General features: G+C 45.8%; 1 protein-coding gene across 1 annotated transcript; it reads left to right on the top strand.

Annotated features, from left to right (window-relative positions):
• Nucleotides 1-1,377: 1,377 nt before the first annotated feature.
• Nucleotides 1,378-24,487, top strand: LOC115082382 (F-box/LRR-repeat protein 18-like). Its single transcript, XM_029586608.1, has 5 exons — nt 1,378-1,615; nt 1,756-1,953; nt 4,298-5,841; nt 12,687-12,905; nt 24,253-24,487. The coding sequence occupies exons 1-5, from the start codon at nt 1,610-1,612 to the stop codon at nt 24,407-24,409; spliced, it is 2,124 nt and encodes a 707-aa protein (XP_029442468.1). The 5' UTR covers nt 1,378-1,609; the 3' UTR covers nt 24,410-24,487.
• Nucleotides 24,488-26,862: the final 2,375 nt, after the last annotated feature.

The following is a 26,862-nucleotide window of genomic DNA, read 5'->3' as shown; positions in this document are numbered from 1 at the left end:
CACTACGCACCCTGTGTTTTAACTCCCGCTCACTCCTTGACCGAATCCTGCTGCAGGATGTCCCACGGAAGGCAATCCAGCTCCGCTCCCAGGAAATCTCTCTCTCTTCACACCTCTTGTTGCAATCCGCAGGCTCTGAAAGAAAAGAAATTCTGCCCGCCCCCTTACCCCACTACGCTGCACCTGGAACCACTTCTCTTAGATTTCCTCTTAGGAGCAGCAACCGGGGCCACTGCTGGAATTCCTTCTTCCTTCTCGCCCGGTACCAATCGGGCCAGCCCCCATAACCACCCCAATCTGCCTGCCCGTGACCCTCACCTACCAGAGGGGTCCCTCAATCTCCCCGCCTCAACAGCTTGCGCAGGACATGAAACTCTACCATCCCTATGACTGACACTGAAAGTGCCCGGCTCTACAAAGCACTGCCCGGCTGAGGCGCTGGTACCCAGCCTAATGCAGGGGGGTATGGGCCAGTGAGTCTCTCTGCTTGCCCTGCTGACGCTGCACCCGTTTGGGCTGGGAAGTAGCCCCTGCTGCAGGGTGAACAGTGGGAGGAGGGCACTGCCTCCTCACCTTCTGCCTGGGCATAGGGGATCCCTCGCCCTTCCTGCCTTCCCTCTTATACTGGCCGCCCCTTGCACAGGGAGTGGATCCGGGGGAGGGACCACAGGGGACTCAAAAGCTCCCGCCTGAGCACTAATACCTACTGGGTGTGGACCTCAGCTCGGAGGCAGAAGCATTTAAAGGTAACGCTGCCTCCACATCGGAAGAGGACCCGCTGGGCAATGAAGTGAGGGGAGGAGCAGGAGGTTCAAGGTCCGCAGCCTCGGGGCCGCATTCACCCGAGCCCGCACACATAAGAACAGGGGGCGTGGAGGGAGGAGGAGGAGGAGGCCCTGGTAAAGATAACGGGATGGGCGGGGCCCAAACTGAACGCAGGAGGCGTGACAGGAACCGACGCAGCGCGCCGCGCAGGCTGGGAGGGGCCGGCCTCAGCAGAGCTGCCTGAAGGAGGTCAGCGGACGCACTCACCTCCGGCACGGGGGGGGGACGTCTACTCATTATTCTATAGAGCGAAGCCGAACTGAATCTAATTGCATTTTTTTTAATCCTCTGAATTCTTTTTGGTTTTTTTTTTAATTGGCTAAAAGGGAACGGGAATAAACAGCAAAGAAACTGCGTGCTAAAAACTGCCACTTCGGCCGTTCCCGCACCAACTGAAGGCACGAAAACGGCTGCCCCGAGCACATTAAGTGCAGCTCACCAATAGCAAGGCAGCATTCAAAGTTGCTGCCTTGCTATTGGACCTTGATCACCTAAGCCCTCCTCCACCGTGCGCTCCCCCCTTTCTTTTTACTTAACTCATTCCTCCCTTGCCTCACGTTAAACGCCAAGCTCACGCTGCCTTCACTTATTGGCTCAACCGCCTTACCCCTTCCGGAAGTAAACAAGCAATCCTGCCTGCAGCGCCTCGGCTTCCTCTTCCTCCCTCTCTGTGCCCGGGAGAAAGGAAGAAGCTCCGGCACGTTTCCTTTTCATTTAAAAGGACCTCCCCAGTCAAGACTGCCCTCCCTTAAGCTCTTTTCTGGGCACCGCAGCAGCCCTCCTCATGACTGTAAGTATCTTTCCATTTTTCTTCTTCTTTCACTTGTATACCTTGCTTTAAAGCGCTTCATTGTTTTTCTTCCCGTTTCATTCTTTCTCCTCTGAGTTTTCTCAGCCGAATTGCACCTTTTTTTTTCCTTTTCCTTTCAGGAGATGCTGAGTGAGGAGAGCAGGGAAGAGAGCAGCATCAGCCCGACAGAATTGTCGGATGAGATCCTGTTGCACATCCTGAGTTATATCCCCAGCACGGACCTCATCCTGAATGTCAGGAGGGTCTGCAGGAAGCTTGAAAGCCTGTGCCTGGACAAGAGTCTGATCCAACGCGTTCTGCTTCGCAAGGAGTATCAGGTGAGGCCGAAAGTCGCAGCATGGCCGGATTTTGGTTTTGTTTTTACTAAATCCAGGATAGATGCAGGATAGTATAACTAAAAGAATATTTGCAGACAATAGAATCGGCTGTGATTTGAGGCATTGACTATTGAATATGATTGCAGAGGTCTTTGATTTACAAAGGCTCTTTTTCCCATGGGGAGGTTAGTAAATGTATTTATTTTGCATTTCTTGTATTCTGCTAACATCCATACATGTTCAGCGTGCGGTTTAAGCCTGACAAGATGTCTATAACAAAGTTTGATATAGGGAATTCTGCTTATTTTGTATGTAGAATAGACTGCGCAGGTTTCTTGCTTTTATCATTCTTGAAAATGTCATTACCTTTTCCCTCTTTGGCAAGTCTTTCCTCTTAGGTTACCTTATTCTTGTTTTACACCTGATTTGGCAGTTCTTATCTGCCTTCCTGTTTTCCTCATTAGGTCCTGCTTTCCATTTTTAAGAGGCTTTTTTGGCTTTAATGACCTCTTTCAAGGCACCATTTAGCCATGCTGGAAGATGCTGCTGCATTTTTTTTTTGAGCATTATTAAATTTGTGGAATATCTTTTATCTGGGTCTCCAAAATGTTGTTTTTAAACAGTGCTTATACCTCTCATTAGTGTCTACTCAAAGTATGATAAAGAGGGCAATGTAAAAATCAAAACATATATCCCACTTTAATTCATCTTTTTCTTAAAAGATCTTAACCACTAATTCTACTAGGATGTGATAATTGACCACCATACTAGGAGGCTTCAGATAGGCTCATGCTTTATATTACCATATGCATAATCATAAACCTTAAATCCTTTGTGCAGAATTTTTTTTAAATAACTTTTATTTGCATATAAAAATGTAACTTGTTGTTGATACTTATCTCCCTGATATCTTGTTTGTGCATACTCCAAACTGTCGCCTATGGACAATAGGTAATTCGATGTCGGTCAGTTATAACATCCTAGCATGATCAGTGGTTAAGATGTATTAAAGTGGGACCTCCGGTGTTTTGGTTTTTGAACAGTGTCCATGCCTCATGCAGGCCCGTAACTGCACCTTTTAGTTACTTTTAAGTAGTTTCCTCCTCTAATCATAGTCTTTTTCTTTTTCTTTTTTTTTTTTTAAGTTATTGCAACAGATTTATTCTTTTCCCTCCACTGATTGTCATAAATTTGATTGCATTAGGATCACTGATCAAGCAGCTCCAGCACTGTTACCCTTTGCACCAGATCCTGCATTCCACTGAGAACTAAATCAAAAGTAGTCCATGCTCCCTTTTGCTTGTTCCTACTACCTGTTGCTCCATGAAGCAGTTATTTATGGTACTTAAGAAATTTAATTTCCCTGACATGCTCTGATGATACACAATTGAAATCTCCCATTATAATTGTGTTTCCATATTTAGTAGCCTGTCTAGTCTGATAGCATTTCACAATCCTGGTTAGGTGGATAGTTGTAAACCCCCCACTACTATACTCTTCCTGTTATGCATGGAATTGCTCTATCTGTAGAGATTCCGGAGATCAGTTAGTTTTCTGTAGAATCTTTATCTTGCTTGATTATGAGTCTTTACCATGTCACTTTGAACCCTGGTATCCCTGTGACCCATTGGTTGTCCTTTGTCCAACAGGTTCTGAGATGACTATTGTCAATATCTTAATCTGGTGCCTCTTACGTTTTAGACTTCTGGCATTTGCATACAAATACCTAAATGTATTTCTATTTTTTTCACAATTGTATATTAGTTGCTTAAGGTAATTTGGAAACAGAGGTTTTATAGAGCAGAATGTAAAATGACAGACAGGGATGGGTGAGTTTTGATCTAATGGAACCATGCTTGTTTCATTCAAGGGATAAATGCAGATGAGGTAACTCGATTCTGTGAAGCCCTGCTCTTTACTGGACAGTAGATATGCTCTTTTAGCATAAAATAAAAAGACTATGTGTTTGAAGCTGTCAGAAGACATTTATGCTGCCTTTTATACATTTTGGCTCTGATTTTTAAATTTATGTGAATCCCAGCCATGCAGTATTTTGTGTGCTGTGATTTCACTGCCACAAAATGCTAAATATACTTCTGAATTTGAGTGTAATAAATGCTGTATATATTAATGGAAATGAAATGCCCCTTCCTTGGGGGTTATGTAGTGTACAGAGGGAGCAAGACATGCCCCTGGATTACTGGTAGTTTAGATGGATAAACATTTGGCTCTTTGATGTGAGGTTATTCCCTAACTCCTTTTTTCTTATTCTTTGTGATTAGAAAAAGAGATGTAAGGTCAGCATATCACTGAAACTGTTTGTTTGTTTGTGTGAGGAATGCAGGCAAGTGATGAACATGTGAAGCAGCTGCTGAGAGAGATAGGACGAGAGATCCACGTACTGGACATGAGTGGCTGCTATTGGTTGTCTAGCCTCACCATTGACCACGTGACAAGGTGCAAAAACCTGGTGAAACTGAGCTTGTCTGGCTGCAATCTCACCTCCATTCGCCTCTCGAAGATGCTTTCGGACCTGCAGAATCTGCGTTCGCTGGCAATTGACGTGTACCCCGGCTTTGATGCTGGCCAGTTGAGCAGCGAGTGCAAGGCCACACTCAGCTGCGTCTTGGAGCTCAAACAGACCCTGTTCACGCCATCCTATGGGGTGGTACCTTGCTGCACCAGTCTCGAGAAGCTGCTGCTGTATTTTGAGATCTTTGACAGGACACGAGATGGTGACTTAATGTCTGGCCAGCTGATGGTTGGCGAGAGCAATGTTCCCCACTATCAGAATCTCCGCTTGTTTTATGCCAGGCTGGCTCCTGGTTATGTCAACCAGGAGGTGGTGAGATTATACTTGGCAGTGCTGAGCGATCGAACTCCAGAGAACCTCCGAGCCTTCCTCATTTCTGTTCCGGGCAGCTTGGCAGAGAGTGGAGCCATTAAAAACCTTTTGGACTGTATGGCCAGAAATGTCTCTTTGGATGCTTTGCAGTTGCCCAAGTCCTGGATAAATGGCTCTTCCCTGCTTCAAAACATGAAGTTCAGTCAACCTTTCTACTTCAGTTTCAGCCGCTGCATGCTGTCTGGGCGTCAGCTCATACAGCGAGTCATTAATGGCGGCAAGGACCTCAGAAGCTTGGTTAGTCTGAACCTTAGTGGCTGCATTCACTGCCTGGCCTTGGACTCTCTCTTCCGCAAAGCAGAGGATGACATTGACAGTAGTGTTCTGGAGACCTTAGTCGCGTCTTGCCCCAAGCTTAAACATTTGAATCTTTCTGCTGCCCATCACCACAGTTCAGAAAGTATGGGGAAACATTTATGCCAGCTCCTGTCGCGACTTGGGCATCTTCGTTCGTTATCCTTGCCTGTTTGTGCTGTGGTTGATGCCACCCGAAACGCGGACAAACTTCCTTCCCAGACTGCAGCTACTGTGGTGCCTTGTGGATTTGGGAAAAAAGTTAGAATTGGGGTGCAGTCCTACCCAAGGAACGTTTCTGAGCAGGAGAACGTGAAGTTATCCTCTGTTTTTTGGAAGTTTCTGGAGAAGAGTCTCTTTTTGGAGAACCTGGAATTGCTTGGGTCCAACTTCTCCTCGGCCATGCCAAGGAACGAACCAGCGATTCGGAACTCGCTCCCCCCATGCGGCCGATCGCAGCAGGTCGGAGATGCCGAGCTGGCTGCTATAAGTCAGCTGACCTTCTTGAGGAATCTCTCCTTGGCCCAGCTTCCCGGGGTCCTCACAGGATCTGGGCTCATCAGCATTGGCTTGAAATGCCAACAGCTACAGACGCTATCCTTGGCAAACTTGGGCATGATGGGAAACGTGGTCTACATGTCTGCCTTGTGCGAAATGCTCAAGCACTGCAAGCAACTAAAAGATCTCAGGTGAGGACAAGCTGTGCATCCTCCCCTTCCCTCAGCCACATCTTATAGAGTGGTGGACTCTGTAGGGGTACGGTTGGGGTAAATGGTTCATTCATTTTGCTGACCTTATGTAATGAATGGCATAGGATATAGTGCACTCGAAAATAATTTTCATTGTGCAAGTTTACAAAAACAAAACTCACTTTGCTTGAGAAATTGATCATGCTGTATCATAGCATAGAAAAGGGAACCACGTTTTGCTAACAGCTGTCTCATACAGTAATGGAACATTTCACTAGCTACAGCTGGAAAGACCTAGAAAGCCTGCCTGCACCATACAGTTATTGACGAGAGCATATCTGTGTAATGAATGAGTTGACATGGAAGGTTTTGATTTCCATGTTAATGGTGGGTTTAGAATGATCCGGAACAGTCCTGGAGTGCCACTAACAGGTCTGGTTTTCAGGATATCCACAATGAATATTCATGAGGCATATTTGCATGCACTACCTCCATTGTATGCAAATAACCACAATGAATATGAATGAGAGATCTTGAAAACCAGATCTGTCTGTGGCATGCCCTTATCTGGAAGATATGAAGGTTTCTAGTCTCAGAGGATGCGGATCGGTTCTTATATTGATGAGTGGGACCCTTGGAGGATACAAGAATGGGTGATGAGAGGGTGTGGTGGCTGTTGCTGGGGCTATGTTTGATTGTGGGTTATGATTGCATTTATTTCTGCAATTTGTAACAATTTTAGATATAGTAAATTGCTCCAAGCTCTGCTGAGAGGTGGCAATATATTAATCAATGAAATGAAATCACAAGTCCTTGGCAGCACACACATTCTGTATGGTGGTCGGGTAGGAGCAGGTTTCTGTTACACCTGGTGCACCCTTTAAACCCTGTGGCGAAAATGGAAAGTAAACATTTTTCTACAACTGAGCTAAAGGACCCCTGGCCTTTTTTAACCGAAGTATCGGCGGGGGGAGGTAAAGAGAATTTAGGGACCGAAGTGATAAGTGATTCTGATACCTGGAAAATGCTACCTCATGGTGCATGAGCAGGAAAACCTAGGCCTCTCTGTCTTAACTAGTAAAATGTTCGTTCTCGTGTCCTGGGATGATGTCATGCACAAGTATTTTACATTTGGGATACAGATATAAGTATTAATGTACTCAAAGGACCATAAACATGTCCTGATGGATAAAGAAATGCTTTCTCACCCTAAACATGATCAAAAAGGACTGTTATATTGTAATTTATAGAGGTTTGTCTTGTGAAGCTTGCTAGTTTAAGTGATGAGAACAGGAAAGGTTTTAACTGAAAAAAGGATTAAAACCCTAAGCTAATGATTTATATCTCTCCTGAAACTTGAGTGTTTCCAGGCAGTCTTAAAATTCTTCCTGTGTTTCAGTAGGTTTTGCTCATAATGTTGGAAATTCTGTTGCAGGTATTTGTGTACATGGTGCCAAGTGCTGCTTGTCTGTATCAGCGGTGCCCATGGCTTTCAAACCCTGTAGTCCCCCCTCTGGCACCATAATCTATCCATTATCTCCAAACTTTCAAAACATGCATGAGAGTGAGCTCTCTACACCCTGCTCCTGTCCAGTGCAGAATTTGCTATGCTTCAGGTACCAAAATGTACTTGGTCAAATTAGCAGCTAAGTTTGTCTCACTCTGGGAGATTTGCTCTTCTGCATTATGGCCACCTACACCTTTTCTGTTAGTTGTTGTAGCTTTGATGAAGTGAAAATGTCACCCTTGCTAGACCAGTCCTTACATTATTCACAATCTTAAGGTGAAATGTAGTCTTACCTCTCAATTTCCTTTCCTTGAATCCTGCTAGACCAGTCCTTACATTATTCACAATCTTAAGGTGAAATGTAGTCTTACCTCTCAATTTCCTTTCCTTGAATCCTGCTAGACCAGTCCTTACACATGGGATCTCAGCTGCCAGAGACAGAGGAGACACTTTTTTCCCCATGTGACACCAGGTGTAGCCATAATGGAGGTTAGGGTCCTAGCAGTTGCCAGTAGTCTGTCTCCAGCAGTTGCAGATTGGTAAGAACAATTAACTTATCTCCCAGGGCTCTGGTTAATCCTTGGCCTGCTTGAGCCTGCTGGCTCCCGGGACAACAATCCTTAGGGATTGTTTTCTGCCAGTAGAAGTCTGCTCCTCTTTAGTTGAGTTTTCCCTTGGGCTGATCCCAGATCCCCTAGGGGTCTGGTAGATCATCCCTGGCAGAAAGTGAGGCAGGGTGAGTTGCAGGAGCTGGGGTTCTTCCCCCCCCCCCCCGGCCTGGGTCTCTTCCTGGTTTATTTTTCTTTTGCTTCTGGGCATAAAGCTTATGGTGGGTGGGGGGAAGAATTTAAAAGAAATTGGAGCAGAAGTGCAACCATCAGGAACTCTGTGAGGTGGTGAGTAAGGCTAGGGTGGCCTCGCTCTGCTTTTATAATTGGGGAAACTTTGTTGCTTTCTACCTGACTGCCCTGAAAGTGAAATAATCATGGGTAACTTGCACTGCTACAAAGCTCTCTCCCTTCTGGCTGCCAGCAGATGTTCTCAGCGGTGGCAGTTTAAAAAAAAACAAAACCGGGAGAAAGTTGTCTGAAGATCATGAGCAGAGGCAGATGTGCAGCCTGCAGAATGAGGAGCCTCCCAGCGGTGATAGACTGTAGTGGGTAGGCTAATTGGCGATTATTATGTCATAGAATGTACAAAGCACTTATAAGTATAGAAATTTTATTTATAATTCTAGGAATAAACAATGAAAGCATACAAGATTAGATTTTGCATTAAAAATATATACAAAGTTACTTTCCCCCTCACAGTTTCCAGTCTGAGTCTTATATATCTTAGAAAATTGGAAAATGGTGCTGGAGATTCAGGAACTGTTCATAAGTCACATTAATATCCAACAAGCTATTCTTCAGAGCTGTTCTGATCTAACCAGTCTGTCTTGACTTTCATCTTTTATACTAATTTTCTTGACCCTATGTCCCAGTTTCTTCTCTGGGCTACTTCCATATGTTCTTGCCATTTGATGCCTCAGCTGTCTGGCTAATCATATCAGCAACAATTAGGTGTGGTTTAGGTTGCTGATCTGTTTTCCTGATAACTGCATAGTTAGCCTCATGAGTCACTGCTTGTTAATATATCTAATCTTATGACTTGTTTCTCTTTGCAAGCCAAGAAAAATGGCATATTTATTCTCAGAACTTATAGGCCTTATGTCAAGCAATTACACTAGCTATATTAGTGATTACCTTTGTTTCACTAATTTCTAATCATGTTTACAAAGTTCTTCACATTAATTAAATAACTACATAAACAATTTTTCCATACAGGCTCCCTCTGTCCAGTTTGTGATACACAGAACAAACCATACAGGAGACTTACCACAGGCCTCCTCTCCCAGCCATCCCCCCCCCCCCCCCCCAAGGAAGAACAGGATGAAATAGGAGTTGCAAACTTGAGCACAGCTACAGGGTTTGCTATGTTGAAGGCAGAAAAACCTCCAGTTCCCATGTATTCTCATACCCTCGGCTCCCCTTTCTGAGGCCTCATCTTCAGGGAAACTGAGTTCTAACCTCGGCCTGTGCTTGACATTGCCCTCCTGGTCCTTTAAGGGGACTACGCTACACGGCCATTAGGTGCATTTTTTCTGGAGTCTGCACTCCTCGCGCATCAGGCATTTTCCTGTATGCAAAAAGCCTGGCAGGAGACCTGTTCCCTCTTTATCTGGTCCTTCTCGAGCCACCCTTAGAATCCACAGGGTCCTCCTCTCAAACTATCACACAGGAATCATTGGCGGGGCCCCTCCAGAGGAAGAATCTAACCTTTCAAACTTCAAGAGGAGGAATGTTCCTCTGAGGAAGAAGAGTCCTCAATAGTGAGGTGGTTTCTCAGAATCTCTCAGCTCTAATTGCTTTACATAATGGCCACCCTTAACGTGTCAGGGTTCAAGGGGGAGGACCAAATGGAAGGTGATGTTCAAGACTGAATTTCTTGCTTTGTCTAGTCCACATTCCAGAATTAAAGAAACTATCATATGTCTTAATAATTCTATGTTTCAAATTAAAAAAAATCCTGGAGAAAAGCCTTGGCGTCTTATTAGACAGCTTTCTGTCTTTTAAGCTGCAAGTTAAGGTATTTACTGATTACGAGTTCTTTCTGGCCTTAAAACCTCTGCATCCACCAGAATTCACACTGTTTTGCAGGCTTCCATATTTCCTATTGTTGATTACTGCAATAGCCTCTACGTTGGTCTTCTCTCTTCCTCTCTATGCCCTATTCAGTTATTGTTAAATTCATCAGTGCGCCTCATCTCAGGCTTGAAGCGTTCTGGTCGTGTAACTCCCATTCTGATTGAACTACACTTGTTGTCTATTCTTGAAAGAATCAAATATTAAACTTGGCATGACCATTTACAAAATTACTCCATGATGACTTCTGCCCATGGGCAAACCCTTTTTTGAAATTTCATCAGCTTTCTCGGTCTTTACGCTCTTCTCAACGAGGTCTCTTAGATGTTCCATCTCCTAAAGGCGCATGCTTACACACCACCCTTGAATGCTCTTTCTCTGTAACAGAATTTTGGAATTCTCTTCCTTCTGAGATTTGTCGTGCGATTCAGTTAAACCTGCAAGGCTCTCCTTAAACATTTTTGTTTTAAAATTGTTACTTTTTAATTTGTTTTTACAGGTTTATCTCATAATATTATTACTCTGTAAGCTAAGATACTCAAATATCTCGTCAGACTCAGCACAAGGAATTGAATGTTTTCTAATCTCATAACCTGACTTATATGATTTTATATGTAGTTATTCCTCTCTGTTTACTTCCTAGCTACTATAGCTCCCAAGTTCAATCCCCTTGTTATATGTAACTTTGCTTGTTTCGGCCTTCTTGTTTGGTTACTCTGGTTTATCCCCTATTTCCATGTAAACCGGCCTGATATGAATCCCATTCATGAAGTCCGGTATAGAAATAATGTTAGTTAAATCTTTTACTGTGTTTGTTTTAGTTTATATTTACTTATTTGCTTTATTAGCTTTTTAATTATATATTATTAATGTCATTATTTATTTTTATTTATTTGTATTTTTCTATACCTGCATTCACGGCGTTCGTATCATGTCGGTTTACATAAAACAAGGGGTGAGAAATACATTATAATGTAAATAACTAATAACATAAGAGTATACATTAAAAGTAAAACAAGTGCATGGAAGAAAAAGTTACAATAAAACGGGGGTCATTCTAAACTGGGATTAGAGTTAGAGGAAAGATAAAAAGTTTAACAAGAAGTAAAACATTGTAGTGATTGGTAGATAGTGACTGTTTCAGTTTAATAGGAAAATACATCATTATTATTATGATGTATTTTTATGTTCATCGCCTAGGCCTTCACTGAGTTAGGTGATTTATAAATCCAATAAAACGTAAAAAGGGATCCAGAAACTCCCCCAAGGCCTTTCCATTGTACCTAGCCTTAGCATGGTTTTGACTGGGATTCCCCTCAGGGGGACTGAAAACCAGTAAACATGAGCTGAATTTATCCTTTGCCATTAGAGGATAGGAATAATCTTCTGAGAATTCCCAGGGTTGATTCCCTGGTGTGAGTAGTAACTGCAAAACGATTATACCTGTCAAAGGTAGGATAGCCATTTTGAAACAAGCCTTTTCTACTAACACCATGGCCATGCAGGCCTCCATCTCTGGAGGCTATGTAACATGGGCAGTGGTGTGTTGGGTCCATCAACTCCTTGAAAGCAATTTGGTCTTTCTTGCATTCCTTTACCAAACATTACAGATTGGATGTCCAGGCAAAGGTAGATACAGCCCTTAGCGTGGGCATCTTCGAGGCAGCATTGGCTTCCTCCCATCCCAAGAAAGTAATAGATTAGATATTTCTTCTGTGTGAGGACTGGTCTAGCTGGAAGATAAGGTGAAATTTAATCTTACCTGTTAATTTCCTTTCCTTGAGTCCTGCTAGACCAATTCAAGGCTCACCCAGGAATATTATGCTGCCGGAACCTAGTGCAGCCCAGAAGCTAAGCACTATTTCTTTCTCTACTTTCAACCCCTATCACCTCATGGTGGAGTTGAAGCTCCAGTCTCTTCTGCCACTTAAAAAAAAAAAAAAGTTAGTCCAGTTGAGCAGGGAAGTGTACAGAGGGTGAATGAGAGAATCTCTCCCTCCTGCTCTTTTATTTATGGCTGCTAAATTAAGATAGGGTAGTTGTCCACTTTTGCTCTGGCAGAAGGTTACTGGCAACTACCTACTTCCCTTATGGCTACACCAGATGTCACATGGAAAAAAAAAAAAGTGCCGCCTCTGTCTCCAGCAGCTCTGGAGGGGAATATCCTATGTATGAGGACTGGTCTAGTAGGACTCAAGGAAAAAAATATCGATAGATTACATTTCACCTTAGGATATATATTATTCACAATCTATCGCAACTTCATGCTCCTTTTACTCTTCTGTGTATTAGTTGTTCTGCTCTGTTTTAACCTTCCAATCGATGTGAATATTAATGGAGTCCTAACGGGTTTCTAGCAAACTCTAATATTCTGAGAGAGAGAGCTGAAGTCTGTAGCAGAAGCCAGGCTGGAGCTCTCATTTCTCTAATCACTAGGTGCTCTCCTAATACACAAGAGATGCCATGCTGAGTTCGTCCTAAGTGAGGTCCGTGACAGTGGCCAGTCCACTCCTTTATGGCTTCCCATCCTGATGCAAGCTAAAAGTAAATCTTGTTGCTCTGAGACTCCCACCATCCTCTCCTTTCCTGCACATTCCAGCCGGGTGTGTCTGATTTTTTTTTTTTATTTTTTTACTTGTTTTTTATTTTTGCAGGCTCGAACAGCCGTACTTCACTGCGAACAGCCAGTTCTTCCAGGCGCTCAGCCAGTGCTGCTCCTTGCAACGCCTCTGCATGGTGTCTCGCAGTGGCAGCCTTCAGCCGGATGCGGTAATGGCGTTCATGGCCAGCTGCCACAAGGTTGTGGTGTGTCACATGTTTACAAACGACACTCTCTCCGCCTGCAGAAACCTCCAGCAGTCTATCTTACGCAGGTGAGTGCAGGAGGCTGAGATTTTAGTCCTGATTCACGTCACAGCCTTCAGGCCTCAGAAATAGGACATGGGCCGTAGGTCACTAGCATGGGGGTGACAAATGAGGAATGGTGACAGTTTTATAGGAAAAGGAAGTGCGTGAAGGGTCTGTTTCCAGCCAGATCACGTTTCTCGATAGGTTCTCCCTTTCCTAACATCTGTTTCAAATAGTTGCTGTCGTTTGCTCAGTTCTGAGTGTGTGCCAGCTGCCAGTGTTCCCTAGGTCTTTACGATTAGGTGGACGACAAAACTGACTGGTTAGACGGCAGGTCTCGATGGGTCCTGTTTTCTCCCACACTGGTGCGTCCCCTAGCCGGACTAAAGCTTGGTGGACTGTAGCATTTCTCTAGAGGAACATTACTGAAACTCCTTCTTGCAAATTATGTCTTAAGTTGTCATTGAAAGATGAGTAGGCTTTGAGATTTGCACCTTGTTTTCTATATATATTATATATATATTTTGTTTTAATACTAAAGAAGTAAAGGGGGAGACAGTGATCCATCTGACCGCTAATGAAGTGGTGCATTTAAGTCTAAAGGTGAGTTGCAGGAGCTCAGACTGATGCCGATGTGCTCGGCACAACGCCATGCAGTGGCAATTAACGCTATTAAATGTACACAAAGACTTAATTAGGAAAATTAGAGCAAAACTCGGTCATGTTACCTAAAGTGTGTAATCTGCTGGTGACGCTCTAAATGGAATCAGCATTGGTTTTTGGTGTTTCTGGTTAGTTTAGGAAGGTTAATACAACAAAAAACCCCCACAACTATGCTCAGCGATATTGAAAAACTTATACAAAAGCTGAAATAAATCACTGCCAAGGTAGTCACGTTTTATCTGTGGATACTTAAGTGGCAAATTGTGCACTTCTTGGTAGCTGTGTGTCCACACGTGAGAAGATTATTTAAATAAATATTGAGTTTTAGAGACACTTTTTGTTGTTGGGGGGGTGATCAGTTTGTAGAATTTGCAGTGAGGTTGTGAATGCAGCCTCTTTACATGAGACAGGAAACAAATGCTCTTGGGACAGAAGAACAGAGGTAACTTGCAGTTTGCAGGAGGCGGCTGATCACTACGGGCAGGTCTCTGTGCATCGCAGGCCCCGGCAGGTTCCTGACGTTAGGTCCTCTGTTGCAGGAGGCGGCTGAATCCCACGTGCAGGTCTCTGTGGGCAGGTTCCTGACGTTGGGTCTCTGTTGCAGGAGGCGGCTGGATCCCACGGGCAGGTCTCTGTGCATCGCAGCCCCGGCAGGTTCCTGACGTTAGGTCTCTGTTGCAGGAGGCGGCTGGATCCCACGGGCAGGTCTCTGTGCGTCGCAGCCCCGGCAGGTTCCTGACGTTAGGTTTCTGTTGCAGGAGGCGGCTGGATCCCACGGCAGGTCTCTGTGCATCGCAGCCCCGGCAGGTTCCTGACGTTAGGTCTATGTTGCAGGAGGCGGCTGGATCCCACGTGCAGGTCTCTGTGCATCGCAGCCCGGCAGGTTCCTGACGTTGGGTCTCTGTTGCAGGAGGCGGCTGATCCCACGTGCAGGTCTCTGTGCATCGCAGCCCCGGCAGGTTCCTGACGTTGGGTCTCTGTTGCAGGAGGCGGCTGGATCCCACGTGCAGGTCTGTGCATCGCAGCCCCGGCAGGTTCCTGACGTTAGGTCTCTGTTGCAGGAGGCGGCTGGATCCCACGTGCAGGTCTCTGTGCATCGCAGCCCCGGCAGGTTCCTGACGTTGGGTCTCTGTTGCAGGAGGCGGCTGGATCCCACGTGCAGGTCTCTGTGCATCGCAGCCCCGGCAGGTTCCTGACGTTGGGTCTCTGTTGCAGGAGGCGGCTGGATCCCACGTGCAGGTCTCTGGCATCGCAGCCCCGGCAGGTTTCCTGACGTTAGGTCTCTGTTGCAGGAGGCGGCTGGATCCCACGTGCAGGTCTCTGTGCATCGCAAGCCCCGGCAGGTTCCTGACGTTAGGTCTATGTTGCAGGAGGCGGCTGGATCCCACGTGCAGGTCTCTGTGCATCGCAGCCCCGGCAGGTTCCTGACGTTAGGTCTATGTTGCAGGAGGCGGCTGGATCCCACGTGCAGGTCTCTGTGCATCGCAGCCCCGGCAGGTTCCTGACGTTGGGTCTCTGTTGCAGGAGGCGGCTGGATCCCACGTGCAGGTCTCTGTGCATCGCAGCCCCGCAGGTTCCTGACGTAGGTCTATGTTCCAGGAGGCGGCTGGATCCCACGTGCAGGTCTCTGTGCATCGCAGCCCCGGCAGGTTCCTGACATTGGGTCTCTGTTGCAGGAGGCGGCTGGATCCCACGTGCAGGTCTCTGTGCATCCAGCCCCGGCAGGTTCCTGACGTTAGGTCTCTGTTGCAGGAGGCGGCTGGATCCACGTGCAGGTCTCTGTGCATCGCAGCCCCGGCAGGTTCCTGACGTTAGGTCTATGTTGCAGGAGGCGGCTGGATCCCACGTGCAGGTCTCTGTGCATCGCAGCCCCGGCAGGTTCCTGACATTAGGGTCTATGTTCCAGGAGGCGGCTGGATCCCACGTGCAGGTCTCTGTGCATCGCAGCCCCGGCAGGTTCCTGACATGGGTCTCTGTTGCAGGAGGCGGCTGGATCCCACGTGCAGGTCTCTGTGCATCGCAGCCCCGGCAGGTTCCTGACGTTAAGTCTATAGAGCAGCAAACTAGATGAATCTTGTAGGTTGTAGGCATCAGGTTCTTTTCCTTTGCAGTTTCTCTTTAAACATTTGGTTATTTGATTCTGGTGGTACTGTTATCACGTTCAGCCCAGGAGACCATTTTGATGAATGCTGTGACATCAGAACAGATCTGCAGACTTCTCGGATGATAAACGGCAAACAATGCCTTCATAGTTCATCCATCTTCAAAGCTACATTAGTGCATCCTTGGGTAGAACAAATAACTAATCAACAGAAATATTTTTGTTATTTATAGCTTACATTTTGTAAAGCCAAGGCTCTCCACCAAGGGCCCTAAGTGAGTAGCATGATGTACATGATTGAATCTCAGCATATATTGCTTGTGTGTTTTAAGATGTAGGGCCTGCTACACGTACGTAGACAACGCTTGCATGGAGACAGAATGAGTTTACTCCGGGGTGCTACTGCCTTTAGCATCACACAGAACGGCTGTTCTGCCGGGAGAGAAAGTGATTTTGACAGCGTATTATCCCTGAAGGTGGTCAGACAAAGTGGACTTCCTTGAACCGGTGTATATGGCAAGCACTGCAGGGCAGCTAGATGGCTTACTCAAACTGCTTCCCTGTTTTGGGAATATGCTTAGCATATGGGATCTGAGGCTTAGATTCTATAATGCTCCTCATTTACCGGCCCCTCGGGCTTATCCATCAAATGTGCACAACTCTTTTTTTTTTTCCCCACCCTTTCCCTATTTTGGTTTTCTGCCCCAGGTAGCTGATGGCATAATCTCTTCCTGGTTGCTTTTAAGAGCCATAGTTTTGGGTTTTTACTCCCACCAGGATAATTTTTCATGGCATCTGTAGTAGTAAATGTAGGTTGATCAGTCACATGACTTGCAGTCTCTTCCTGGATATCTTTGGTGTTTCTCAATTTCTGGTGCTCACTGACTTTTTTTTTTTTTTTTTTTTACCATATTGTTTTGCGATCTGTACAGAATAAACTGGAGCAACTTTTTTTTTTTTTTTTTTTTTTTTTAGATTTTCTTTTTATTAAGTTTTTGTTTTTTTTAATAAATATCTTCACAAGCAGCCTTGCTGGAGAAAATTAGTATTGGCAATTAATCCATAAAACGTAGCAAATAAAGTAACATCATAACCGCAAAAATAATTCCATGATGCGTTGACTTCCATTAGACCTCAATAAAGAGGAGACATCAGGAAATGAAGAGGAGAAAAGATAAGGAATAGAAAAACACTTAAAATGAAAAAAAAAGGAGCCTGTTGTAAGTGACCCTATGCAGATGAGCTGCTGGCTGAATAACTTACAGTTCAGTACTGCTGTCACCCGGGGCGCACGGGACCTGCCGCTTGCTGAAGATGTCCACCAGATGTAGCTGCAGTACCGCAAGCTGGGAGATGTACAAGGAGGCACGTAATATACACCAGCTCTGTCCTATGCTGTGTCCCTAGATCTTTTTTTTTTTTTTTTCTAACCACCTCAAAATCAAAATAAACACTGGACTGATTCTCTTTGCTGAATCCCTTGTTTTTAGCGCTTACGCAAATTGGACGTAGTTTGGATTTGAGTCACGTACGGTTTCAGCCAGCTTAATGCGAGCCCCTCCCTGCGTCTCTGCTGGGATTTGTCATTTGCCATCTGAAATAAACCCCAGTTTTCCCTTCCCAGATGTCAGCTGTACAGAGCATTCCAGATGTACCAAATTCTGCATGGACTGCGATCTGGACAGATGTTGAGTAGGTTGAAAGCCGTGTACTCAGATTAGCCACATTTTATTTTTTCAATTTAAATTTTTATTGCATCAACTTCAGTGTAATACAAGACATTAACATCAGTATCCCTACATATTCAACAGCACTCAACCGAAAATAGCCCAAAAAAACAGATTACATCTTTTTTTTACCCCCATCCACCTCTGAACCCCCACACAATAGTTTGGAGTCCAAAACTCAGTGCAGACTAGCTGAGTTTTAAACCCATATCTCCCAAGGTGAAAGGGCTGTGTACTACCTCCTTCCTGTGTCACGGAGAGGACTGGATGGCTCAGGTCACAGAGATTACAGAGCCTTTCGTCTCCTGGACACTGGCTGAAATCCTAGCTAAGGTGGCCTCTATGAAATGAGATGCCGGTCTCCGGTCCAGCTGCACATCTCCTCTCTGACCTGTGACAAGGACATGGATATGAGAGAGAGCGAGCATACATTTAATAGAAAAAGGCAGCTTTCTGAAATGTGCGCGGTCTCTGGTTTCCAGGAGAGCATTCGGTCTAAGCTTGCTTAAATCCCTTGTTTTAGTTATTTGAGCACTAGGACCTGTTTGCAGCTGTCGGGGTCTGATCTACTCTGTTCCCCTTTTTTTTTTTTTTAAAGAAAGATAAATTACTCTGGCAAGCAGTGAGTTCCTAAGGGACTTAGCGATACTGTTCCAAAGTTAGATGGTTCCCTTCTTTCTCCTATCAGCCCAGAGTCTTTGAGTTGTTGGCATTCTGAACAGTACTTCAGAAGTAGGATACCTTGTGTAGCTTTTTGCTTTTATGTTTTTTGGCATTTTATATTAATGTTGAATCAGTAAATCTCACTTAGGAGCAAGTTCTCAAGAACGTGCTGTTGATTCTTGCAAGCCTTTGTCTAAATGTTGGGATGTTTCACCCCAGATGTGCCGCGTTTGTTTCTCTGCGATTGATACTCGTTACAGGAAAGGCCTGTCGCTCACGGAGCTCCAGTGACTTGTATTTATTTAGTTGCGCGTCTTGTAAACCGCAGTATCCAGCGCTCTGTGCGGTTGTAGGCATGGCAGCAGTCCGGATGCTCATGAGGATAGTCTAAAGTGTTAAAGAAGCATGACTCTCCCATCCCGGAAGACCACAAATGGGCCAGGTTTTCAGGGCATCCACAGTGAAACACGCCTGAGACAGATTTTGCATTCAGTGGAGGCAGTGCCTGCGGATCTACCTCATGCATATTCATGGTGAAAACCAGACTTGTTTGTGGCACTCCAGGACCGGGATTGCCCACCCCTGCTCTAAGGATCACTCCAATCCAGAGAAAAAACTAAGATATTACGAACATGAAGGAAGTTTACGATATGAAAGCAGCTTATTCCCCACCCCCCTCACCTGGTCTCCTTTGCGCCAACCAAACGCTTCATGTTGGGGGTGGGTGATGGAGTGGAGAAGGTGCAGTTGGTTAAGAGCTCGGGCTGTGATAGGGGGAGGCAGGCAGGGATATCTATGGGTATTCAGTTATCTATTGACAAAGCACTTATATTTCCCACTTTTCATAACCACCTTTAGTGGCAATGCTTTTTTCCTAGGGTTAGATGTCATTTATTTATTTTTAATAAACGTTGGATAATTTTCCAGAAAGCTTGCTTAATATGAACAAGAAAGCTCTGCTGATTCTCTGCTTTAGAGCACGGTACCGTGTGTTTTGTTTTTTTTGGGGCGCGCTGCCTTCTTGCCCGAGGAACCCTTCCTGTCTGATTGTGGGGCGGGAGCAGTTCAGGTATTTCATGGGAACCTTCCTGTGAGAGGTGGGGGCAAAGGGATTAGACTCCTTATACATCCTAGAATATGTCTCAGTACGAGCTCTCCTCTGCCTGTCCCTGCTCTGAAAGCGCTACCTCGGGTGGTGGAGGGCAAGATCGCCTGGGGATAGGCAGAGAGGATCCCCCAGTTGCAAAGACGCGTCGCCACTTGCTCGTTCTGTTCAGCTGCACGAAGGGAGCGCCTGCTCCCGACAAGTTAAGTCGAGAAATGTATATTCGGTTGGTCCAATAAAAAGGTCTCTGCTCGAGTTTCCTCTGTTGGTTTACCTTGATTTTCCTTGCATGCAAACAAAATAACCTGGCAACCCCGCCACTTTATCGGAGAAGTGAAAGGAGAGCCATGGATTGACTGGGGGTAACGGGAATGGTACTGGCCCTCGCAGGCCTTATCTGCAGTCCTGTTCTGTGAGAAAGGCAGGATAAGAATGATTAAGCTGCGGTTCTAGCGACTTTCCCAGTAAAACTGGTTCATTTTAGCTATAATGTTTACATTTACAAAAGAGATTAGCGAGTAATTTCCTGATCTGCTCTGACTTGTTATGGCTGAAGAGTTGTCCCAGTATTAGCAGGACCTCTGCAATCTCCAGGTGGCTGCTGATGTTTTGCTGTCTCTCTTTGTACGAAACGGCCTTGTGGCGCGCTGAAACTGCAGAACTGTATCTGGTCGTGTGTCTCACCGGCTGCTTTAGCCTTGGTGACCAGAATTCCAGTTTCTGGCCGCGATTCGATGTACCCACAGATGGTTACGGTGGAGAAGTGGTTCTCTCTGGCATCTGCTATAAATCTATTTGAGGGTGCACTAGTACAGGTGTAGTAGTTGAATTCTTTGTGTTCCATAAAAGAGGCTTTCTTCTTGGCCCTTGTTTCTCGTTCACCTTGCATCCAAAAAGAAAAATGTTAACCCAGCTTAACCGCCCATGTGGAGAGCCAGACCGGACCTGTAAATTCACCTAAATTTAATTTGTTTTTTGATAGACTTTAGTTGTATCTTACATTTTTGGGAGAAGAGAATCTTTTGATCCTTTTTAGGATACCCAGGATATAAAGACTGGTCATTGGTTACGTTACTATCTCTCCTTTTATAGAGCAATGTTTTGTTAAATGTATTTGTAATTCCAACCGTAAAATGCATAATCAAAAAGTCTTATCTGTTCATTGTTGTAAAATATGCAGAACAGCATTCTGGACTAACAAAAGGAACATCTTTAGGTATGAAAAACCCCTGGTCTGGGTGTTTACAAAAGATTTTCCACTCAGTGAATTATAAAATCATTGAATACTCCATCCAATTGCAAATCAGTTTACAATCTCCTGTGAAAAATTAAGGCCACTGCCCAACAGCAAGTTTAGCTAGAAAAGTAGCCCTGGCGTAGGCCAATCTGGAATTGGTTGTCTTTCACCTCACGCGCTTTCTTGTTTTAGACGTCTCTTCTAGATGCAGGGGTCTACGAAATACTTTCTGGGATGGGTGGAGTGTTAGCGTGACTCATTTACACACTTACGGATTTTCAAAAGGTTAAGCGTGTAAAAAAAAAAAAATTACAATAGATGTGCTTTAGTGGCATCTACTCGCATATTCTGTATTTTATAAACGTGAAAAAATACGTGTGTATTTTCACTTTCATGCGCGCATATACACACAGCAAAAAGGGCATGATTTAAATGCGTAAGTTGCTATTTTAAGACACTTGTGCACGTAGATTTGCCAACTTATTTGTGTACATTTACATCTAATTGTCTGGCGAAAGTGGTAATAAATGAGTTTAACTGTGCAGTGGTCTGGGAGTACTAGGGGGGAGCTCAGGCTGGTCTTGTTGACCTGGAGAAGGGCTGGGCAAACTGGTGGACTAAGTTGATAAAACTGGTAGTTTACCTGACGTGCACATCAGCCTAACTACGAGAAGAGGGCCTTGCTCCTGGTTGGGGATCTTCTAGATTTTGCTCCATAACTAGTTTGAATGAATTTTCCTTTCGGTGCTTCGGCCCTGTATTACGGGGACTACGGTGTGCCATTTCCTCGTGCGGCCTGTGGTTTGCTCCCGGAGTTGTGGAGGCTAATTGGGGATGTCTATTGCTTGCTGTTACTATTCAGTGCTGGGATTTTGTTCATATTTGGGGGAACTACTTGCATTTCACAACTTTTACTGTCGTCTTGTACTGCATTGGTTCTGGCCTACATAAGAGCCAATGTAGGTCAGATATTTGTTATTATTTGATTAATAAAAAAGATTAAACAGTAAAATACATTGACATGCGCGCGTAAATCTCACTTTATTTTCGTGCGTAAAATATACGTGCATATATTTTAAAAATAGGTAGGTATGTTGAGTGTATTTGCATGTAAGCATACATAACGTGCATTTGTTGCGGGGTAAAGAGACACGTATTTTATAATGCACGTGGGCTACAAAATACTATTGTAAAATGTGCACTCGGCCATATATGAGAATTGTCCATCCTATTTTCGGTACAGAAGTAGCAAAAGAAATCTTTTAAGCATAGACTTTCTTTGCTGCTCTGTTCTGGGTCTTTAAAAGAAGGTAGAGTTAAAAAATGATCCCAGTGCCTACATTGTTCCCCTGCTGACCTAGATGGAGTATGTTCTACTTGCATGCAAGCAGCTGTTATTAATAAGTGCAGGAAGCCTGGCAGGAGCTACCATGGGGAACCTAAAGCACATGCATGCCGCAGTCACAAGCCAAAGTGATTTGCTGGAAGAGGAAAAAAAGGAATTGGTATTCAGAGCAGGGTGCGCATGGGAATTGCCCTACTTTTCGGTGGCTTGCAAACCAGCTCTGTAGCCTTCTCTCGGGAGACCCTAGAGGACAGGTAGATGGAAATAGAACCTGCTGCTTGGGGAAAGACGGCGCCTTGGCGCTAATTATACCATCGTGTTCCAGGCAGCTACGGCCCTGACGAGGCTGGGATTAGCGCTGTTTACCTGTTTTTTAGTTTCCCTTCCTTCCTCCACCCTTTTTTTTGAAAGGTGCCCGAGCTAGCAGCGCGTGGGTAACGTGGCGGAGGGCAGCACTGTGTGCCCTTCAAACTCGCCGTAGGCTCGGCGACTTCCGGTAACTGTGATGCAGACGTCCTGGAGATGCGAGACTGGTGGTCTTGGACCAGCTCTCCTAGCCTGCACCTTCTGAGGTGAAAGCATCACGGTGTTCATCGTAGGACACCCAGGCTCTTATGGTGAAATGCCTGGAACATGCTACGGGCCAAGGTTGACTTGCATGTGTTTCAGTTTGGCGTCTTCAGCATCTTTCCACGTTTTTATTTCAGGACTTTCTCTAACCATGTTTCTTCTCAAAAGCAATGGTGCCTGAATATTATCACGAAATGAGGAGCCCAAAAAAGGCACTTTACGCAGTATCAGATTTATTGCTTAAAATTACAACATAAGTTATGACCGCTTCTCTTCACATTCGTTAGAAAAAAAAAAACCCAATTCCCAAGGTCCAAAATGTAATGCATTAGGCTTGTGTAGGCGCCAGCAGGAGTCTCCGGGGAGGGGAATACTGTATGTCGGGTACTTTTAACTTCCTTTCCGTCCACTCTCCCAAGCTCAGAATGAAATGGAAAACAGAGGTGGATTTACCTCCTGAGCTGCTCAATAGTGGGTGCTTGAGACTCCACTACTCCTACCCGCCCCTAAGTCCCCAGCATCTTTAGGGCACTTCCAGACTGAGGTTTCCTGTATCTCCCCCTTGATAACAGACACTGGCACGGGAACGATTGCATTGTTGGCCGGTGTGTGCCGTATGTGTACGTATGTGTAAAATATGCTTCCTTGTACAGCGGGAGGAGATGAGTCGGTGGGGTTTTTCCTTGCAAAAAACCCTTCCTCTTATTTTGACTGATTTCTTTTTTTTTTTTTCCCCGTTGTCCATGACCTACAGGTTTTCTTCCCGCAGCACGACTTGTTGTTTATTGAGATGAGTGCTCTGGGGGAAAGTACCCTGCAGGTCTTTGTAGCTGTGCAACGTTTCAGGAGACGGGGGGGGGGGGGGGGACGGGACTGAGGTACTAAAACTCATTCCTTATGATTTTAGAAAGACTCGGCCTGTTTCTGTGCTTACTGAAAAATCCCTTAAGTAGATGCAATCCGTTGCTGGGGCTTCCTGATAGGGGTGAATTATGGCTTTCGTCTGGGTGTTTACCAAGTAGATCCAGTTTAGGAGAGAGATCCTGGGGGGGGGGGAGATGAGGGCAGAATACCTGCCTCCCTGGGGGCAGTACCTCTAGCGGCTCATTTAAAGTTGTCCCTTTTCGCCTCTTCCCGCCCTTGCCCAGGGAGAATTGGCTGCACTGGAACGCGCCTGCTTAGATAGGTGTACGGAGAGAAGAATTGCCCTTGAGGGGGTACAGTTGGAATAAAAACATTTTGCACACATAACCTGCCAGAAAGATTGTTTTGTTTTTAGAGAGTTGCTGTCATGACATTAAGCTCTTCTTTTTGATTGATGTTCCCACTAAAGCAGTTTTGAAATGGCAACGCAGATCTGGGAGAGAGAGAGAGAGGGACGAGGCTTAGAGATGTGCGCACAACATGACTGGAGAAAGAGAGACCTTGCATTCTAGGCGGTCCCTGCCAGGCCCTCAGACATGAACTCAGATACCGCCCGTCTGTCCGTCCGTGCCTCCTCCACTGGAGGCCTGCTGTGCTCCGATTCCATAAGTAAAGGGGGGGGGGGGGGGGCGGTCCGCTCGGCTCTGCATTTTCTCAAGCCGCTGTGGAGTCCTGCCCGCCCTAATGCAGAACCCACATGGGGGGTGTGGGGGCAGGAGATCCGTTGGGATTTGCCTTGCTAGCAAAGATCATTGCGTGGCGCTTGGACCTTCTTGTGCCGCCCTTTCCTCACGCGTGGGGTAAGGGCGGGTGGGCACCTTCTCCTTTCGGTACCTCTGCTGCCACCCAGACTGTCCCGCTGGGACTTTCTGCACTTACAGTAACTTGGATAATTTCTGTGCTTCCCCTGCCAGGTCACAGTGTGTGTTGTAATTGTTTTCTGAAACTTTTTTTTTTTTTTTTAATAAGAGCCTGATGCTTGGCCTACATCTGCCCCGCGGCTCGCACTGTATTTGACGCTTGTGCATCTCTTTCTAGTTTCCAGGTGCATCGCCCTGCGCTGAACGTCGTCATTTTCCCTCTGCTGCACGAGGGCTTGACGGATGTGATCAGAGATGTTCCCATAATGCATCTGGACGAAATAACTTTGTTTAAGAGCCGGGTAGCAGAGGAGCCTCCAAACCTGTGGTGGTGATCGAGCTGGAGCAGACGGGACGGACACGGCTGCCCGTTAGTCCGGATTGCTGAGTGGATGCTCCTCCATCACGCCAGGTCATTTCAGCCTCCGAGCACGTGTTGAGACACAAGAGAGAAGGTGAGAGGGAGGTCTCTCTGGAGAGGCACGTCTTGCCACACCTCATCAAAGGAATGCTGGAGGGTTTTTATTTGAACGCCAAATACATTCTCATTGAATTGAACCCACTTTGAGAAATAAAATTCTATAGAATTCAAGAAGGGGGAAGTCCATGACTTTTGTCAACGTATGAGCTTAATTCCGGGGTCATAAAACAAAATCCGCAGGGCTCTGCCTTTGCCCGGGCTCCCTGGGTCTGTTTGTGGTGAGCTTTGTGTCCCGAGTGCAGCCTCACGGGGGACCACAGTAATGAGGAATCAGCAGAAAGCCGAGAGCTGGGAAGCAGAGCGCTGCTCACATGAGCCGGGGGGAACCGTAAAGTGCTTCTCTCAATAAAGCAGCGAGAGCAGTATTCAGTCAGTGTCCTAAAATGCCCCGCCCTGCACGTGCTGACGCTCTGCAAAATTCAGGAAAGCAGCTGGGACTTCCATTGTGGCAAGCCCTTTTTCTAACCTCTGTGCCTGACCCTGCCACATTCAGATCCTGCAAGCCTTGCCTGATTGTGTGTGTGTGTGGTTGCCTCGGTTCTTGCTTTGGGGTCAGCTTATTTTAAGAATGTTGAGACCTTTGGGAAGGTGAGGGACCGGCATCACCAGGTGTGCGTCCTGGGCAGGAGGAGTAGATGACATTTTACTGCATGTTGGATCAGGTATATGCAGATTATAGTCTTGTGAAAACTTTTTTTTTTTTTTCTTCAGCACCCTGGGGACTGAGTTGTGCATTTGTTGAGCTTACAGAGATTTCAGTTTGTGGGTGTGTTCGCAATTTTGTGTCTGTGTTGCACCCACGTACTAGTCTTCAGGTATTTCTGGTGTCGTACATTGTGGCACAGCTGGTGAAGACTGCAAGACAGGATAGGATGGATTGGCCCGCTGTGCGCTGGGACTCTCTGTTGGAGGGGAGCCTAGAGCGTGTCTTATGGCAGGGACAGTGTTGTGATCGGTGAAACCCTTAATTTATATTCCTGGATCGACAGAGACTTGCTTTTAGTAATATCGCGATAGAATAAGCAAACCGGCAATTATATAAATATATCCCACTACTAAGCAATCAATATGTCCCTATGTTGTATTGATTGTTTAGTAATATCACAGCATTTCCCTTGGCAAGATTTACCCCTTTTACTGACCCAGTGTCAAGTTTGCATCCTCTGCGCTCTCATGCACTGAAGTAGTTTGTCTTAGCATTTCGGATGCTCTGACCTCACTTCTGCTCTCTTAGATGAGGAAAGAGCTCAGCCCCAGTTAGTTTTAAATGAGTTGATGCGACAGTGAAAGCCGTTCTCCCTAGGGGCGCTCACCTGGGCAGGGATATTTCCGTTTTTTAGGTCTCGTAACGGATTGCGAGGCAGGTCTCTTGGACGCATCACCGTATTTCTGTTGGAGGAGTTAATTCTGGGCCTCTGATTGGAGTTGCCGGCATCGGCAGCACCACCGAGAGCCGTCCGTAAAAGCAGCTGCTCCTCTCCTGTATTAAAAGATCAGTTTAAGTGCTTGTGGTGGTCGCAGCCCAGCGACGCAATGACAAAACCTGAAAGAAAGAGGTCATCGCGGGGGGGCGGGGCTCCTGCTTCACAGTCTGCCTTGGGCATTGGGAAAATAAATTCTCTCCTGGAGTAAAATCCGAAAGCGCTTCTTGGTTCTTATGTTTGTGTTTTGAAAGAACTTTTTTATTTTACGAAGTTCCTCCTCAAGCTTCTTTCTGGATGTTTTGTTTTTTAAATGCCCAGTGCCGGGTCAGCAGCCCTGCTCTGCACCGCCGTACGGTGGGACACGGGTCCAGGTCCTGATTTTTGGGCTGAGGGATGCTGTGAAGGAGGGGGGGTGTGTTGTGTGGGGGGAGGGGGAGAACCTGGTGGTCAGAATTGGGGCTCGCGGATCATAGGGCACCCCGAGGAGCACTGGGGTGTGATTTCCCCCCCACCCGAGGACCGTCGCTGTGATGACTGAGCTAGGAGAACTAGGGAGAGAAGGCCCGGCTGGTTCTGCGGTCGGAAGTCGTGGGTGAAAACAAAAAACGCACTGGTGCTGACCCAGTAGGAAGGCTGGCGAGAGTCTTGGGGGGGGGGGGGGGGGTGGCTAGCCCGATTAGCAAGGAGAAGGGAAAGGAATGGTTTCTGTAAAAATAAAAAATGTGGTGTATTGTGGGGTTTTTTTTTTTTTTTTTTTTTACAGCTCCTGCTGCAAATCTTTTCTCCGAGATTGGGGAAGTGAGAATTGTTTCAGCTGCTGCTTCGCTCCTGGCTGCCTTTTACCAGATGTTAATAATGTGCTTATTTCTTTAAGTGCTATTTT

The sequence above is a fragment of the Rhinatrema bivittatum genome, unplaced genomic scaffold, assembly GCF_901001135.1.
Source record: "Rhinatrema bivittatum unplaced genomic scaffold, aRhiBiv1.1, whole genome shotgun sequence".
Classification (NCBI taxonomy): domain Eukaryota; kingdom Metazoa; phylum Chordata; class Amphibia; order Gymnophiona; family Rhinatrematidae; genus Rhinatrema; species Rhinatrema bivittatum.
Note: the sequence above shows the minus strand (reverse complement) of the source record. Positions and strands in the feature narration are given on the sequence as shown.

Excerpts from the sequence above, each read along its gene's own strand:
- LOC115082382 (XM_029586608.1), top strand. Across the intron at positions 5,842-12,686 it reads AAGCAACTAAAAGATCTCAG|GCTCGAACAGCCGTACTTCA; the intron begins GTGAGGACAAGC and ends TTATTTTTGCAG. Across the intron at positions 12,906-24,252 it reads CAGCAGTCTATCTTACGCAG|TTTCCAGGTGCATCGCCCTG; the intron begins GTGAGTGCAGGA and ends ATCTCTTTCTAG.